This window comes from Meriones unguiculatus, chromosome 16 (assembly GCF_030254825.1).
Source record: "Meriones unguiculatus strain TT.TT164.6M chromosome 16, Bangor_MerUng_6.1, whole genome shotgun sequence".
Lineage (NCBI taxonomy): Eukaryota > Metazoa > Chordata > Mammalia > Rodentia > Muridae > Meriones > Meriones unguiculatus.
Genome location: NC_083363.1, coordinates 7,202,586 through 7,220,944, shown reverse-complemented (window position 1 = coordinate 7,220,944; position 18,359 = coordinate 7,202,586). Strand labels below are relative to the sequence as shown.

Below are 18,359 nucleotides of genomic sequence, written 5' to 3'. Positions count from 1 at the left end.
CAGCTAGTCAGTCAGCAAAGTACTCTTCCTACAATATATTTTAAAAAGTATTGTGTGTGTGTGTGTGTGTGTGTGTGTGTGTGTGTGTGTGTGCAGTACCTCTGGAGGCCACAAGAGGGCAAAAAAAAATCCCCTGGTACTGGAGTTACAGGCAATTGTGAGCTGCCATATGGATGTTGGGAATTGGTACCCAGGTCTTCTGGAAAAGCAGCCGTTATTCTTAACCACTGAGCCCCAACATGACAGATTTTAAGAGGTCAAAATGATTCAAGTGCAGGAACGAAAACTACCTCCTCACACACGATGGTCTCCACGGCGAATCCTTAAACCCTTCATTACAAGACGATTGCTAAAGAATCAAGCAGTGTTCATAAGAGAATGTCAATACACACCCGTTCTGATTAGCTGCGCAGCCAACTAGAAATCTAAAAATCTCATTTATAGTAGAACCGGGGCCGGGGGCAGAAAATAATTAGGAATAAATGTTTAAAAATATGCAAACTGGCTGAGAAGTCAGTTGAGACAATGCTCAGAGGTGGGAAGCCTCACTATGGTAGAGATGTCAATATACCCCAAATCCACCCATATGTTCAAAGTATCCATAATCGACGTTATAGATCTTTTCTTACTTGTTTTTTTTTTTTTTTTTTTTTTTTTGGCGGGGGAAGGTATTGACAGTGCAGAAAATAATCCAGTTACTTAAAATCAACCCAAAAGGAAGACGAATGTGTGAGGCTCACCTTGTCCATACCATGTGGCTAGCTGACTTGGTACTGATGTCAATGCTGGGAACCAGGGTGGCAGATGGGAAAGGAAAGTTTGACAAAGGAGCAGATATGAAGTTATGCTTCAGAGTGAACTTTATTGGGCACGGGGGGGGGGGACTTATTGGGCGTGGGACAGGGGCAAAATCTGGCAGTCTTAGGATAGAGAACGATGTGGAGAGCACAGAAGAGGCAGCACAATGGGGCTTTGAGGGGGAAGACAGATTTCCTTTTAGAATGGGGGAGGGGCTTAGGAGACAGCTGTCAATCATAGCACATTGGGAGCCTTTAGCTCCCCAGAGACAAAGAAAAGTCTATACTGTCACACATTTTCAGGCCATGGTAGGAAGCCCCCAGCTCGTGATTTAACCTGACCTAGTCACCACGCCAGGGGGCAAGGTGGAACATACCAGGCAGGACTGTAAACTTACCCCATAGTTACCCGGAAAGGAGGGCTGGGCTCTACCCATTCCCAGCAGGAGCCTGCCTGCCGGTTCTTTTTCACAAGGGGTGGCGGTGGGTATTTTCCTCAGCCTACCACATCTGAGTCTCAAAGCAACAGGTCCATGATCTAACTGAGATCCGAGCGGACGGAAGGACAGACAGAGCTGGCACAGAGCATCTAGAAGGATATGTGTGCTGAGTGGCCATCTATTTCCACAAAGGTGCCAGTGTGGCCAGGGCAATTGAGGCTCTCAGTGAGTCTGGCTGCCGAGGCCTAGGTGTATTTAGAAGGATGGACGGTGATGCTGCGTCTCGTACCTACTAGAATGGTTCAAAGTCTGAGATTCACAGGCTAGGGCTGGGTGGCTGTGAGAGAAGCCGGCATCGTGACAATGCACAACCGAGCTGCACCTTCCCACAGCGGTCACCTCCTAGTGAACTTACCGCCTTTCTTGGCCTCAGTTTCCCCTTTCTCCGAGGACTTCCAGAGATCACCTCAAATAACAACAGGAGAGCCTGGTTCTCTCTCCAGGCACGTGTGAGGTTAACCCACATGTAAGGCGGACCCAGGAAGCAATGTTCGAGTGCAGGTCCACAGCATGACCTTCACAGTGGCCATAGCAACCGATACCTACATTAGAAGTGACCCCATCCGCCCCACCCCGCCATACCCCACCTTGCCCGCCATGACCTCCCACAGGGGCTTAGAGGGCAAGCGTGCTCAGCAACACAGACATGGTCAAAGGCCCATGAGCCTGGAGACTATGACATTGAACCGGAGAGTCCAGACATCAAGGTGGATGGTACATAGTACAACTCAGTAACTCAGTACTTGCAGCCCTAGGGAGCTGACAGTGCAAGGCAGAGATGGTGTATTCTTATGGCGCGTGTGTTGGGGAGAGGGCGATGGCTAGCTAGCCTTCATCAGATCCCTCAAGCGGCAGGCCCCCTTTGGAACTGTGCGTTCAGGTTCCATCTGGCTGCACGCTGCACTCTCCTGGACCTCAGGAACGCTGAGGTACAGAGGGCAGTTGGACCATGCATGGCCCTGCAGCACGAGCAGCGTTCAGACGCCAGCGCCGTTCTTACCAGAAAGAAATCCAGCAGTCGGGGCACACATTCTGGAGGCCTCTGCCCTTCCGCCTGCCACCCACGTCTCTGGCAGTCTCTGGCAGCGGCGCGCTGCTGCCCTAGCCAGCCAGACCACCCCAAGGAGAAGCGTGAGCAGGCAACCTCAGGAATGGTTTATTTTGCATTTTATGCGCTCAACCCTGTTTGCTTTTTAAAATAATGCAGGCGAGGATGACTCAGGGGTGTGCTTGTGCAGCCTTTAAAAGCCTTAATGCTTTGGGCTGAAACTGCACTAAATATAGAAAATATTATTAAGAGGCATTTATTACTGCTTACAAGCAGCACATCTGCACTCAAATTTGGGGCAGTAACTTGGCTTCCAAGCACAGTAAGTGCCCACACTACGGGTGTTGGTTTGGCCCCAAGAGAGAGCGTCCCTGATCCATTAAAACCCGGCAGTTTTGTTTAGAGAGGGTTTTGTCCATTGGACAATGCCCTCAAGGTTACTTTAAACGATAGCTACCATTTACAGAGCGTTGCTAAATGGCAGGCCCTCGGCAGGCATTTTGCATAAATTACATCATTTACCCTCTGAGGAACCCTGCCGAGGTGTCTATTTTAATGCCTGTTCTGCACAGGAAATGGAAGCTCACAGGGCGAGGTAGTTTTCCTAAGGCCACTTCGCCCAGCTGGCAGCTGAATGCAGCTTCAGATGGGCCCCCTTATTCTTGGATTCCTATCTTCACGTCCAAAGCTCCAAGTCTGGGCTCCACAGGAATGATCCAATCCGCAGATCACTAAGGGAGGTCATCCAGAAAGCCCTCCAAGGGACGGGGCACAGAGGCACATTCACGAGGAAGTGGCCATGGTGGCACCAGGAAGACCGTGCTCTCTGGGGTCCCTCGAGCTACTGCACCGTTGACAATCAGAAGACTGCCCTCTGGGGGAAGCTGTCTGGCGTGGTGGCTATCCAGCACTCCTGGTCTTCCCTGAGCTCAGGAGACACAGGCCTGGAGAAGAACGTGGCTGGTGGGTTTGAGAACTGCCCGCTGAGATGAGCAAGCCTGGAGCACCAGTGCTTAGCTCCTGTGCTTTGCTGTGGATCTTCAGTACGGCTCTCAGGCCCTTCCTGAGATTAGACTTCTAAAAAAGACTGACCGGTTTACCCAACTCCTTGTCCACCTCAAAACAGCTTCAATGCAGCATTCACGCAAAAATAGGCATGAAAATTCAGAGCGGTGTTGCTCCCAGTAGCTACAACCCTCAAGTGCGCCCTCAGATAAACGGGGTCAAAATGTGGCTGGTCCGCTCACCCCGAAATTGAATGGGAGCAGCTTCACGCCACACAGCCTGTGCAGAACCCAAGCTAACTGTAAGACATGGCTCCCAAAACGCCAGTTACATATCTGAAACATCGGGGGACAGGCGGATCTATAGACAATACAGACTAGAGGCTGCCAGTGTCTGGGAGGGGAGGGGCGTGGACATGGAGACTCCGGGCCCACAGGTGTGAGGCTCCTCTCCGGGGCGACGGAAACATAAACAGAGGCGACGGATGCATAACGGAATGCCCGCAGCCAAAGCGTGGGTGTGACAGCAAGCCAATTACGCCTCTAGCAAAGAAGAAAGCAGAATGCAAATCCCCGAGGGATCCCCCTCATCCTTTGTCTTTTAAGATAGGTGTGCACACTTGACTGACAGGGCTGCCTTTTCCAGGCCGTGTGGAGGTGGCAGAACGCTGGGCGTGGCGGTGCCTGGAGTTCACCAGTGATGCTCCGCAGACACTCCTGAACTTTCCTGGGGGCACCTGATGGGGCTCTGAGAGTTGCCGCTGAGACAGACACTGTCTGCACACGGCCGTGGGAGGAGGTGCAGGGTGGAGTACCACTCTTGGGCACCCACCGGTGGCATATGTGGCAAGGCACACGGGGACCCTTTGACCTGGTCTTCCTAGATCACCAGCAAAGGCCCACCTCTACCCTCCACAAGGAAGGGGGAGGATGTGTGCCTAGGAACAGGCCGCCTGTCCCCAGCGGGAATTCTGAGCACTAGCTACGGCTGGCCACCTGCCACCCGTACCCTGCCCTCTGTCCTTTGGAGACAGTGGTGGCAATGAAGCTGCTCTAAGCAAGGCTCTGGGCCTCCCCTGCACTCTAGCCTGGAGGCAGAGCACTGTGGCCATACTCAGGGGAGCTGGTGGCGCGTGCTGATGGAAAGGATTCCACGGCACCTGTCGTAACCAGCTGGACATCAGGCTGGGAGACCATGGCTGCACAGGCCTGTCTCCGACTCTTGGCGAAGCCTGAAAATGGAGGAGGGTATAGAGAAGCCACAAGCCCTCTGCAGGGCCATTTCTGGTTCATAAATTAAAGGTGCCATCCCCAGGTTCAGTGTGACTCAGCTGCTGTGGCTTGAGAAAACCATGAGCACAGCAGCTCTTCCAGGAGGGACACAGGGCACAGGACATAGGCCCCGCCAGCTTGAGAAAGCCTGACACATTTTGCCTTGCATCTCGCTTTGGGTAAGGAGTGAAGCAGGACTTTGGTTGCCAGCGGCCACTGCGCTCGCTGTGTGGCAGTCACACCTTCACCCGAGGGTGGATCAGCCCAGGGTAAACTTGCTTCTCTTATAGGGCCACACAGTGGTCCTTTCTCTATGGATCTGAGGTCTCAGGACTGACAGGAGGCTCTTGTCCTGACATACATGTCTCTCTCAGGCAGGCGCCCGCTGTCAACCACAACAGCATACACTACCATCAAGAAATTTGAACTACTTTAAATAAAATAAAAAAATAACTGACAATGGGAGGTCTTCCAAAAGAACGAGCACCATTGACATTAAAAAAAAAAAGTCTGAAAGCCTGCCTATGGTTTCTGTCATAGCTAGTAACTTTATTTCCCTCATAAAAGGAGAAGCAGGACTGTTCTCCAGGACTAGGGAAAAGGACTCCCACTCCCCCTCTTTATTTTTCCTGCCTTCCCTTCTTATTTTGGGGAAAGTCTGTATGACCCAGCCTCTTCTTGAAATCCCAGGCTCGGGGTGCCTTCCGTATTCCCAGAAGTTGTCTGCAGACAGACTTCAGGCCGGCTTGCCTGGCTCAACCCAGCAGGGGCTGTTGGTGGTTCTAGAGAGGCCTCTACAGTTCAGTGGTCCAGACTGGCCTGCCCCCTCTTCTGAAGTCACCATAGGTCTGGAGGATGCGCTCCTCTGGGCATCTCCTGGGTATTGATGTCTTTTTGCAAGGCATAATCCCATAGGTGATCTAGTGGAGCATTCTCTGACCCTTGACAGGAAGGGAGTCCCCCCCCCACTGGGAAGAGCAGGTAGGGGTCATGCTGCTGTTGGCCAGTGCTGGAACTAGAATTCCCATTCCTCTCCTGAGTTATTAGACTGTGGTGAATGCGGCCTGTTTGTTGGGGGGAGGGAGAGCAAATAGAGCAAATGGAGCTTCTGACAGGCCAGAACCCCAAGGCTGTCTGGCTGGATTAATTACTGGCCTTGGGGTGAAGGCTGGGGGTGGTGGTGGGCATGGGAGTGGGGTGTGGAAGTTGGGTTTGGGGGGTAGAAGGATCAAGAACGCCCGAGAACGAGCTCCAAGGGGCCACAGAGCCCTTTTTCTGCCCTCTGGTTTCAGCTGTCCCTGGGATACCGACTTTGCCCTCATCCCGGTACACTGGGAGAGAATGTGTGCCTGGCACCCAGAGTCTGGCACCAGGGGCGTGACTGAGGCGGGGACGATGATCCATGAGGGAGGTGCTGGCATCTCTGGGGAAGGGGCAGACCAGTGCCTTTGGAGCCAGCACTTACTGCAGAGCTCACACTGGCTCTCCCAAGTTGGTCTGGAGGGCAGAGAAGACCCCGGCCTGGCCCAGATCTCCCTGGTTGCTTCTGTCGCCAAGAGCAGAGTCCTGTGCTGTTTGTTTCAAGACAGGATTTCTCTAGGACAGTAGTCCCAGCTGTCCTAGAACTCACTCTGTGGACCAGGCTGGCCTCAAACTCACAGAGATCCGCCTGCCTCCACCTCCCAAGCGCTGGGACCAAAGGTGTGAGCCACCGCACCCAGCTGTTTGACCTTTTCTGTTTTGCGGAAGTTTTCTCCGGACCCTGCAGTTGCACCCTGCTGTTGGCTACCGACACCCTGCTGGCATCCTGGAAGCCACACTGCCTCCCTTAAAGAATGCTCACACTCCTGGCGTGCCGCAGGTGCTATCTGGTTCTGTCTCACCTTGGCCCACTGAGGAGATGCATCCTTCCCCGTGCAGCCACTCTGGTGTCATGAAGCCAGAATGCACATGGGCCTTGGTCTTCTGCAGCGCTGTCTATTTCTCAAAGTCCTCTGCAACTCCCATGATCCCAGCCTCGGGAAGAGCTTCGGCAGCACAGTCCCGGCTGCTCACACGTGCCCTCTGACCCGGCCTACACAGACCCTCCGGGGAGCTCAGCCCCTACATCCCAGGAGGCCCAGCTTACACGATGCTCTAACTTTTGTTAATGTGTCAGAACCAAACTCCCATATGGCTCTAAACTTCCATGAAACCCCACTTTTTTGGGGGGACGGTGATGGTAAATATCAGGATTGGCTTTTCTAGCACAAAAGCCATTTATAATTTTTACGAACTAAAAGACACTAGAAATTGATATTAAAAAAATTTTTTTTGGTAGCGGTAGAAATTAAACCTAGGCCCTTATGCCTGCTGCGTGACCAACTTCAAGCTCCTGCTGCCTTGACCTCCCCACCGCCCCATGACCATGATGGACTGTGTGACTTTGAACTGAGGGCTGAAATAAACCCTTTCTCCCTCGGTTGCTTTTGTCTGAGTATTTTATCACGGCAACTGGAAAAGGCACTAAGTGTGACCCTGGGCATCAGGAAGCTTCACAACTTGCTAGCTGCAGGAGCAGCAACGACAATTCACCAAAGGAGCTCACCAGAGCTCTTATGTTTATTTTATGCCATAAAATAAACATAAGGCAGATACCTCAAAGACACCCACAGGCAGTAATCATTAGGGAACCACAAATTAAATTAAAAAAAAAAATCATACATTAAAAACCACGGCACACTCCACGTCCTCAGCCAACGCAGTGACTGAAATGCAAAATGCTGACAGTGCAGAGGGCCGAGAAGGGAGCCAGATGGAGCGGGGACATCAGAGAAGGGAAGAGCAGGTTTTTATGGTTGTTTTATGAGGGTTTTTTTTTGGGGGGGACGTTGGTTTTTCAAAACAGGGTTTCTCTCTGTAGCCCTAGCTGTCCTGAAACTGGCTCTGTAGATCAGGCTGGCCTGGAAGTCACAGAGATCTACCTGCCTCTGCCTCCCGAGTGCTGGGATTAAAGGCGTGTTCCACCAACGCCCATCGGATTAAACTTAATGTCATGATCCCACGGTCCCACTCAAGCCTCACCCCTAAGTCTTTAACTCATAGCGGCTTGACTCATAATAAAAGACCCAAATGTACAGCCAGAGATGAATGACAAACATCCGGTGCAGGATGACCGTTAGCAACTACCAGATGCAATGGTCAGTGCTTAGAAAACCAGTGGGTCTCAGAAGCATCCTGCTGAGTCAGTTCCTGAGTCATTTTTTTTTTTCCGTAAGAAACTCTGGAAAGGGGCTGGGGTGATGGCTCGGTTGGTAAGGGCTTGCTGTATAAGCATGAGGACCTGTCTGATTTCCAGATCCCGCACAAAAAGCTGGGCACGGTGGCACACACTCAGTATGCTGGGTAGGCACACGCAGTACCCAGGGCTGTGTAGGCAGAGCCTTGAAGATTCCTGGGGCTCCCTGTCCAGCATCCTACCCTAGTCAGCGAGACCCTGGACAATGAGAGACCCCACCCCAAGAGGCAAGACGGACGCTCCTGAGGACCGGCTTCCAGGGAAGGACGTGGACGGACAGAAACATTGACAAGCCTCCTCCTAATGCCTTGCACAAACTCAGGGAGACACATCTATTGGATGGTGTCCAAAAGTAAGCCAGCTGTGGACCGGGGGGTAGTGGAGCAAGCGACACGAGGGAATGCTCATGGGAACCTCGGTCTTACTGATGGTGACAGCAGCGTACAGGTTTTTCAAAACACATCTGGGTGCACGCTTAAATGGGAGCATTTTATTATGCACAAATCATATACAAATAGAAGTGATTTTTTTTTCTTTTAAATCCAAAAGGAAACAGGATTCTTATGGAATCCTACGCCTGGCTGAAGCACCCTGGGAAACCCAGTGGGCTGGCGGCCTGACTTTGCAGCCCGCAGGATGGAGACAGCTGTGGGTCTGGGAACCCAGGTAGAATGAACCCATTACCTATCATGTTCTCTGGGTCAGGGTGGGAACTGGGGGGGGGGGGGGGCACCTGGACAAGAGCACCAGATTTCAGATCCTGCAGAATCATACACTAAACTGGACATGCATTCCATCATGTGGAGAAAGCTGGAATCCTCTCCCTTCCCCCCCCCTCTATTTCAAACGTGATAACAGGGCCTTACCAGACAGTTGCTTGACGGCCACAGGTCTCACCTTGTAAGGAGTTCTGCAAGAGAAGAGAGAGCGTCCCAGTGAGTGGCAGCCGGAGGCACTGGCTGCTGCCTGCGATAAGCTGTCCCCAGGGAGCTTTTCAATTCAGTGGCTCAGCTTGGTGATTTGTTTTCTTTTTCCCTTGAGGTGCTGGAGCCTCAGTGGAACCTCAGGCCCTGCACATTCCAAGCTCATGCTCTGCCGCAGAGCGACACCCCGATACCCCTTCACCCCAGTCTGGACTGAATTCTCTCACTCAGAAGCATCTAATTTTTAAAACTATCATCTAACTGAAGCTCCTTCATAATGTTCCCCGTTTGATCATAAGGAAGCAAATTTCTGCCATCGTCGACATAATTAAGAATCAGAGAGACAGTATCAGGTGGGACCAGAGGACCCTGGCATTCTTGCCCACATCTATCCCAAACCAGTGCAAACCGGCTCCCTCCAGCTTCTGTCGGAGCTCACAGGTCTGTACTGGACCCACTTACCCTGTCAAAACCATCCCCCATTATTCAGGGGCCTGTCTGAAGCCATGCAGGGGACCCTGGCTGTTTGGGATGGCAGGGAAAGGCTTTAAACTGACAGAAAGACCACTGGTTAGGGGCAGGAACAGGCTTCTGAGACCAGTGGAAACCAGGCAACAGTGCTAACTGATCTCAGGAGAGATCGGTTGATTAGTTGGGTTCCCCCCCCCCATCAACCATTTAGCAGAAGTTGCAACCTGATATGTTCCCTACAAGGCAAGAGAGACAGACAGCCTGCAGAGGTGATGTGAGAGTTCGCACCCCTGACCCTCAGTCTTACAAAGGACCCTAGGAAGACATCAGAGCCCAGGGACTGTCAGGCCTGCACTCGCTCACTCACTTGTGCTGTTCTGTGAGCCCACTGTGGAAGGAGCTGGCAGTGAGCAAGGCCTAAATGGTCCTGTGAATGGGCAACGATGTTCCATATTCAAGTGTGGGTTTCTGAAGGGACAGAAACACTGTTATGCTGTCTGTCTTTGGGGCGCTCATCACCCCATGGTGCTTTGGTCTGAATGTAACCAGCAGGCAGATGCCACTGGCCAGAGACCACAGGCATAGCTTCCTGGCTACATTTCATGGCCTCTTGCTTAGTCCTGGCTCCTGGTTCCCAAATCCTCTCAGCCCAGTTCTGTAGAGCCATTGACATGTCTTCCGGGACTGAACACGCTCTTGGCTCCATCTGAGCCAACTGAGTTATAGCTTCCTTGATCTCTTCCTCGACACTGTTGATATAATGTACGTGACATAACCCCCCTCCCGCTCTGGAGGTGATAAATGGCCGTGGACTTTCATTGCGTGTCTGTTCTGTGCTTGGGCACTAGGCTTCCTTTCCAAGTGCCTCCGGATGCAGGCGCCTGGCGCCAGCTGGGCATCTCCGTAGGAGGCATGTGTGCTGAGCAGAGAGACGGCTGGATAGCCCTCCTCTCTGGCACCCGGCTGCTTTACCCAGCAGAAAGCCGCACGTCTCACAACTTGGCTAAAATCGGAGAGCGAAGATGTGTTTGTGTTATGTCAGAAGTGTGCGGTGTCGATTCTGGCCCTCTCCTCTCTCCATATGCTGCTCCATATGGCCCTCTCTCCTCACACCATTTAAGCATCTGTTCCCCTTTCCCCGGCAAGACAGTAAGGGCAGGGTCCAAGCCGCAGCACCAAGAGATGGACACTGCTAAACCTACAATGTTCTTTGGTCAGAGAAAGGAGCCAGATGGGAGAAGGACCTCTGAGGGCAACCCAGATCTGTAGCTCCGTTTGGCCAGGCTCCCATACGTCTGTTCTCGCTTGTTGAGGAACAGGCCAGCTCCAAATGAGAGCAGAAGCCGATTGGCCTTCCATCTCGCCACTTTGAAACAGGTGCAGAGAGAGAGCCAGAAAGCATGAATCTGTGAGAGATGGAGGCAGCTGCCCTTCTGACCAGGATGGAAGTGGCTGGCCAGAAACCTGTGAGACGTGGGGAGTCATGGAGAATCCATTCTGTGAACAGCGAACAGGATCCAAGTGTGTGAATGAGAGCTGCTACCTACAGCCAGGTCCCTTCTGCCAGGAGCCTTCCACCTGTGGGAGGCTGGGACAGGGGGAGGCGACCGTGTCCAAGCAGAAAAGCTGCACGGTCTTCAGAAGTGAGGAAAGTTTAAAAACACGGACACAAGTCATCAGGCAGCCGATGAGGCCACCTAGAACGGTGGGTGGGGGTAGGGGTGGGCCTGTGCTTTTGAGGAAGTGGGAGGGGGGTCACGCAGACCACAGAATCTACCCTGTAACCTCTGAGAATGGTGCCACATGGGCTCAGAGGGCAGAACTTCCAGGTCACAGCCCAGAATGGTCTTGGAGGTTCTCCTCGGCATGTGGTTCTCACCCCGGTTTCTCTGCACTCTAGAACCCTTTGCAGAGATTTCCAAAGGTCTGGATCAATAAATCTTAGAGGGGATTGTGGGTCAAAGTGGTCCCTTTAAAAGAACTTGCCAGTCTTAATGCACAACAGGAGATGAAAGGCGCTGTTCAGCTGACCTGGTTTATACTGAGCCACCAGGGTGGGCGAGTGGACACGTGGGCAACAGGCATGCCCATAGGTCAGGAACCCCCAAGGAGACCAGGATGGGAGAGTTCCAGGCCACATATGTCCCGAGAACCACATGTCCTGGCGCACATGTAGCCTTCAGCACACAAGCTCAGAAGGAGATACTGAGTCTCTTTCGGACAGGTGGAGAAGCTGGGAAGAAGTGCAGGAGGACGTGGAGACCCTGGAGACAGCAGGCACTGTCCACCATGCCCACAGCCTGATACCTCCCCAACCCCATGCACTCACACAGCATGTGGCCACCAACAGACCTCGGTCATTTAGGTCACACTGGGTTGTCCACATCTCTGCTTCACCCGGCCTTCCCTGTACCTAGCTCTGTCTCCGTATCCACACCTCTGTAACCCCAACACATGGCACCAGACGCCCATCCAGCCTTACGCATCTCCATCCCTCTGCGCAGGTGAGACGTGGTTTTCAGCATCCCACAAATGCAGTGTTTGTTCTGCACATTATGGCTTGCGGTGGTGGTGGTGGGGAGGTTGGGGTGGGGAGGTGGGGGATGTGGAGGAGCTCAGGGGTTTGGGGGATAGAGGGATGGGGGAAAGGCACATGTGTGTGTGTGTATGTGTGTTGTTGTTGTGTTTTTCTTGTTCAGGAGGCCCTGGGGTCAGATAGGCGATTGTTCTCTGTTTCCTGAACAGTTGGAGTCTCTCTGCAGGCTGAACTGTTATAACAGAATTCAGCAAAACCTACATGGCTTGGACCCTGCTTACACAAACAGGGCACAAGTTTGAGAGAAATCCCACCCCCGACGTGGCCACTTTAGGATTCTGGGTGTTGAGGTGAGGAGCCACTCAGTCCCTTTCTCCTGATGGAGCTTTGGGTCAGGCAGATTGGAAATGACATGTATGTGACAATCACTGGAGTCTTTGGTGAGCCAATGAGGCATGAGCCTTGGGGGAGTCTGGATCAGCGTGAGGGCGGGTCTGCCTGGAACACTGACTTCCAGGGGCAGGATGAGGGGACAACGGTGTCGTCCTGTGCCTGAGAATTGATGAGGATCCCTAGTGTGGGGACCTGGCCAAGGCCAAGCGTCATGGGTAACAGTAGCAGCCATGTTCATCAAGACAAGAGAAAGCTCACTGGGGTCCCGCTGATCTGTACGCAGACTTTTGACAGCAGGAACGAGCTACGAAGTTCCCACGTGTCTGAGTGTTCAGGTTACTCCCATCAGGTAAGGAACCCCTCAGGTGCGTGGGTGGAGGTCCTGAATGGACCCATCTGTGAACTCAAATATTTCCCTGCTTACATGGAGCAACCAAGGGTGTTTGTTTGTGGTGGGTCTGCCTGCTCCCTGCTTTCTCCTGTGGGCTCAGAGCCATGGATTCACAGCAGGGACCATAATGACCAGATTGACAAAGGTCCCCAAACCTCCCTGAGGCTTATGGGGTGATGGTGAGGAGGAGCAGAGAGGATCCTGAGGGCCATCTTCCAATGGCTCACTGTCCACTCCCATGCTCTCCTAGGAGTGTATTTAATGATCTGTGTGATTGTGTGTAAGAGAGAGAGAGAGGAGGGGGTCAGAGGACAACTTCGTGGAGTTTGATCTCTCTGTCCAGCTTCACGCTTGAACTTCTGGGCTTGAACTCATATCGTCAGCCTTGCGTGCAAGCCCTTCACCAGCTGACTCATCTCCACCAGCCCCAGAGGCTGCATTTTAAGTTCTATTTTGCTGAACTGCGCGTACGACATGGAGACTCTAGGGACACTAGGGACTTCCCAGGCCACCTGGAAGAGTGACATCACCAACTCAAGGGCCCTGTTCCACGTCCTCCCTGAGCCTACAGATAACTGGCCCCAGACATCCTACTCATTTTCACAAGTGCAAATGCAGCCACTGGCTACCTTTGACCTTCTGTGCCTCGGCCTCCTTCTTCCTACACACAGAATGTTCCAGGAAGGGCTTAAGTGGGGAGACAAAGTCCTGGTCCTCCTACAAAGACTCTTCAGGCTGGGGCTAGCCTAGTCCCCCGTGCTTCAGCTTCCCTGTCTGCACATGGCCTCCTCACAGGGGCCCTGTTGAGAACGGAGCATGGTTTCACAAGGAGGAGTACATGGAGCCTCCTCCTCCTGCCTCCCATCTGCCTCTTCCCGTCTCCGCTGAAACTTTCACACTTTTCAGCAGTAGTAAACAAAACCAAATTGCAAGCTCCCCGGCACACGGCACACATGGCGTGCAGAAGCCCCAGGAAGAGCCGCTTACCGCTCTGAGTTGGCAGGCATGGTGGGGTCGATGGAAACCATGGCATCGTCTGTGGTCAGAAGGGAGATGGTGGTGTTCCTGCAAAACACAAACGTCAGCACTGGCCACCCCCCACAACGCTTGCACATGGGCCTCATGTGACAGAGCCCAAAGGAACCAGGACCTGAGGACTGGCCACCGGGTAACCTTGGCTGAGGGGAGGCAGGGCCATCTGGCTGTCTTGTCAATGCGCCCTTCCCCGCCTCAGTCCCCCTGAGCAAATCAAGCGAAAAGGGCAAGTGTATCCGAAGAGCCTGTTAATTCTTCAGTAATTTAGAGTGGGAATTGGAGCAAGGCGAATTTATTGAGTCGGGCGGTTAAGGAAGCTAACTAACCTAGATCAGAGACAGGAGGCACCGCCTACCTTGCTGCGTCTGGGCCCCTGGAGAACCGCCCTGAGTCTGTCCCAGTTCTCTCCCGCAAAGCGGACTTAAACAGGTCCAAACTGGTCTCCTCCCAGCCTCTCATCCAGGGGCTTCTAGGGAGCTGTCACCTCTGCCAAGTGAGCTGAGCCCTCTGGCCTTCAACTGGGAATCTTTACCATTGCATCTTGATTTGTGTCCATAAGCATAAGTGCACGAATGAGGTCAGAGGTCAACCTCCGTGGCATTCCTCAGGCACCGTCCACCTTGGATTTTGAGACAGGTTTTTCTTCCCGGGACTGGGGCTTGCGATTCGGCATCCCCAGGGGGCTGTGAATCTTTCAAACTAGCACAATAGAAAGGACTCCCTAGTCCCACAGCACGCACATAGGTGTGCACATAGCATATGTTTTACAGATCTTGATCCACGCTGCCCAAAGCTGCCCGTGTGGTGGTTGCTCTTGCCGCATTCTGTCGTTTGCCGTAGCCTCTGGGATCGGGCTTCAGCTTCTCAGTGGCTTTCCTTGCTGCTTTGTGAAAGGCTTTCATCATCCTTCTGTCCCATTCACCTCCACTGATCCTGACCCGAACTTTAAAGTTATCTCCATCCAACGCCACTCCATCTTTAGATGCTAAAATGGGCCAAGTGTCCCTTATCCAAAATGCTCAGGGCCAGAAGCATTTGATATTTTTTTTCAGATGTTAGGCTACCTGAATATATGGGATGTGATACTGTGCAGAGCCGACCCATGCCTAAAGACATAAACCACGCATTTCACTCTGCATTTTGATGGACATTTCACACCATCAAGCGCAGCATTCTCCGCTCTCGGTGCCGGGTCAGTGCTAACACTGTTCCAGATCTGGGAGAACTTGGGATTTGGGGTTTGAGGACTAGCGAGGCTCAGCCTGTAATTAGAAAATCCCCATGCTAGTAGAGGCTTTAGGAAAGCCTTTAGGAAGAGACTTTAGGGAAGTGTGGGGGGATTTTGAGGATTCTGTAGGCTAGGCGACTGCTTTTAACACATCTCTGAAGCCGTCGCGTGCAGTGGGGTAAGCCTGCGTGTAGAATGCTGATGGGGACAACGCCACTGAGGGCAAAGGCACTTAGAGTTATTTGAGGCCTGGGCAACTCCAAAACAACTGCCCCTCTTCCTCAACATGGAGCGAACACGTGGAAGGGGAAACCCAGCTCTGAACACGGAGTTCAACATGGCGGCTGGATTCTGCGGCTGGATTCCCGTGGGGTTCGCTTCACTGATTTGAGGGAAATCCCAGCAGAAGCCCGGGGTGGGGGGGGACTCCTCTGCCCATGAACCCCCACTTGCAGCTTCGCCCTTCTCTGGTCCACTCACCTAGGCAGGCCGGTGGCGATACAGAACAGGTCCATGATGTCACTGGAGTTGCAGTACTTGCTGAAAACCACCTGCAAGACACGGAAGCCACGCTGCAGAGTTGGCTCAGTGAGCAGCGTGCGTGTAAGCAAGCATGAGGACCCGAGTTCAAGCCTCCTTAGGACTCCTGGACAGAGGGTTGTCACATGCTTCTAACACCAACACCGGGGAGGCAGAGACGGGAGGATCCCTAGGGCTCACCGGTCATCCAGCCTAACCTACGCGGTGAGTGTCAGGCCAGTGAGAGATGCTGCCTCAAAAAAACCAGGACGCATGGCTCCTGAGGAGCATCACCTAAGGCTACCCCCTGGATTCCCGAATACATGCGCACCCATGTGTAACCACACACCCATGAACACACTTGTGCATGCACAAAAAAAGCACAAGAGCAGCAGCGAGGTAGCAGAGCGGCAACTGGTTTCCATGGAGATGCTGGGCTCCATGCACCCACTTCCTGGCTGTTGGGCACTGCTGTTTACTTTTCACAACCTCGGGCTCCAGTGCCACACGGGGCATCTCTTCATTCGGTCGGCGAACATGGAAAAGCTTAATTCCTTTGCTAGGTGAAAATAAGTCGCCCGTCTGCTTCTCCAGGCCTGCAGGGCTGAGGGGACGGGGGGTGGGGGGGGGGCGGGGGTGTTTGCGTCTGATACAAAAGTAAGGATGTCGTTCCAGGGTACAGAGGCAGAGTCAGTCTCTAGTCACCTCACAGAGTTGTTATGGGAAAAGGAAATTCAAGTTTATTGATTTTTTTTTTTTTTTAAAGATTGCCTTTTAGTCTTGGGGGAATGAGGATCTGGGGCCGAACGACCAGATCTAAGGTGGGAATCAAAACGACAAGGCAACAGCTGCAAATCGCTGGTGTCGAAGCAAAATGTGAACGGTTGTGCCGTGACCCTGATGCCGCCAGCATCCAGCCCTGCAGGTCGGCAAAAGCGTCTCCTGCATCAGCCTGGTCTAGACCCACAGCCCTGCTGTGAGTCTCGGCTCTTTTTCACTGCTAATCATTTTATTTTATTATTGTCACCAATCCCCTCCTCGTGCATAATTAATAAATCTAACTTTATCGTAGCTCTCTTTTTCCCTTCCCTCGATTGTACTGGGGATCAAACCAAGAGGCTCTTACATCAAAGGAGCGTGGTCTGACACTGGGCTACGTATGGTCCCAGCCCCCTGTGCGTTGTGTGACCCAGAATTGAAATCCTCCTTCCGTCTCCAGCTCTGGACTGCGGGGATCACAGGCACCCCTAGCCCTGCTTTCATTCAACAGACATTTCCCTCGGATGCTTCTCCCTGGATCACTGCGGTAAATGCCCTTTAGTCCCTGTGTATGGGGGAGGACCAGGCTGTTATGTTTTGATGAGCGACGTAAGTTTCTCTTAGCTGAGTTCATTCTTTTTCTACTCAGAAAGAGGGAAATATGGCAAAGAGATGACTCTCTCCCATGAACTTGGCCTTTCTGGGACGAAGGCCATTTCCTGCATGCTGACAGGCCACCAGTGACACAAAAAACATATACATTTGTTCATGCCTCACAGATTCCACCCTTTGTATCTACACCGTGGGTGCTAGCCGTGATTTGAGTCATCCATCTGCACTGTCTCCAGTGTCCACAGCACCCTCCTGAGGATGCTGTTCTGGTCGTGCCTAGACTCCTTCCTGGCTCATTTCCTGCCTCGTCCTGTCCCTGTCACGCCCCTATGTGGTATATCACTTTTCTTTGCAGAGCCCCTCCTAGCTCCTGTCACCCACAGGGAAGCTCCAACTCCTTGCTAGGTATGTAGGGTCCTGGGGCTTGTCCTGGCCCAGCCAGGACACTGGTTTCTGGTTCCAGCCCTATGGACGCCCCTCTCCTAGTCTTCCTGCCCTCTCTTTACCCTGCTATCTGCACACAGTGGCAACATCTTTGGTCCCTACTATCATCAGAGCACACCTTTACCCGGTGCCAGCCTGGCCTGAGCACCCCTGGCATGGGCCTCTGAGCCCTGGTTTATGCTGCAGGGTTGCTGGCACAGCCCAACCCAGAGTCCTGCGTTAGCCTGGGGTTCTAGCCATCCACCCATCATGGCAAACGGGGTCTTTCTTGTAGCTCATTCTGCCCGTGCAGTTTGGTTTTTGAGGTCTCACATGTCTATGAGCGGGAGATGGGGCAGCAAAGGAGGGAGGCATGAAAGCCCCTTTTATGATTGATCTTGCTAGGAGACTTCTAAGAAAAAAGAGGGCGGGGATAAGAGCTTCTTCAAAACCTGCAGTCAGAGAAGCAATGGTCCCTGGCCAGCTCAGGGGTGCCATGCACAGGATCTGGGTGAAGCAGGAGGCTCTACAACTTTGTTTGTACTAGGCTCACAGGGAGCCTCTGAGGGGTCAGGGATGTGGTGCCTCTCCCACTTCTTTGGGCCTCAATTTTAAGTTCTGTGGGATGGGCCCACAAAGGCAGCAGCTGTTATAGTGATAGCTATTGTTCCATTTTCAAGATTTTGTGGTTTTGAAGAAGTCCCGAGGCCACAGTGAAGGAGCACACTGGGAACTGCTGAGCCCCGAGAGCTGAGCCCAGGCAGGCCTCCATGCCCACCTCCACAGGCTGGGGATCTGAACAGGATAACCACAACTCCTATTCACAGAGAAACAGCCTGGTGAAGCTGCCAACCACACCCAGCAGAATTCACCAAAGAGCACAGTGAGCCCCTAGAAGATATGACTTGTGCAGTTCTAGCTCCACAAAGAACTCCTTTCGTTTCTTCTTAAGCCATTTTAACACACTGGTAGGTTTTTTTTTTTTTAAGCTGAAACATTTTAAAATAATATGTTGTTTTTTTTGTTTTTTGTTTTTTTTTAATTGCCATCTCCGCCTCCTCCTCTCCTCAGAAAGTTGTATTAAATAGTCTTTCTTTTCCATGGCAATGGGGTTAGCTGCTGGGGTTCCTCTGGAGCAGTGGGCGACTCTCACAGAGCCAGGGCTGCCACA

The 18,359-nt window shown here is 52.6% G+C and overlaps 1 protein-coding gene across 4 annotated transcripts in view; it reads right to left on the bottom strand.

The window, feature by feature from the left end:
- The window catches only part of Pde9a (phosphodiesterase 9A), an 84,504-nt gene that overhangs the window by 39,699 nt on the left and 26,446 nt on the right, over positions 1-18,359 (bottom strand). For all 4 annotated transcript variants that reach the window (XM_021645152.2, XM_021645153.2, XM_060369217.1 and 1 more), the window contains exons 2-4: positions 15,356-15,426; positions 13,600-13,677; positions 8,765-8,808 (exon numbers count right to left, since the gene is read on the bottom strand). In XM_021645152.2, coding sequence (XP_021500827.1) covers positions 8,765-8,808; positions 13,600-13,677; positions 15,356-15,426 — 193 coding nt within the window. The remainder of the gene's footprint in view (positions 1-8,764; positions 8,809-13,599; positions 13,678-15,355; positions 15,427-18,359) is intronic.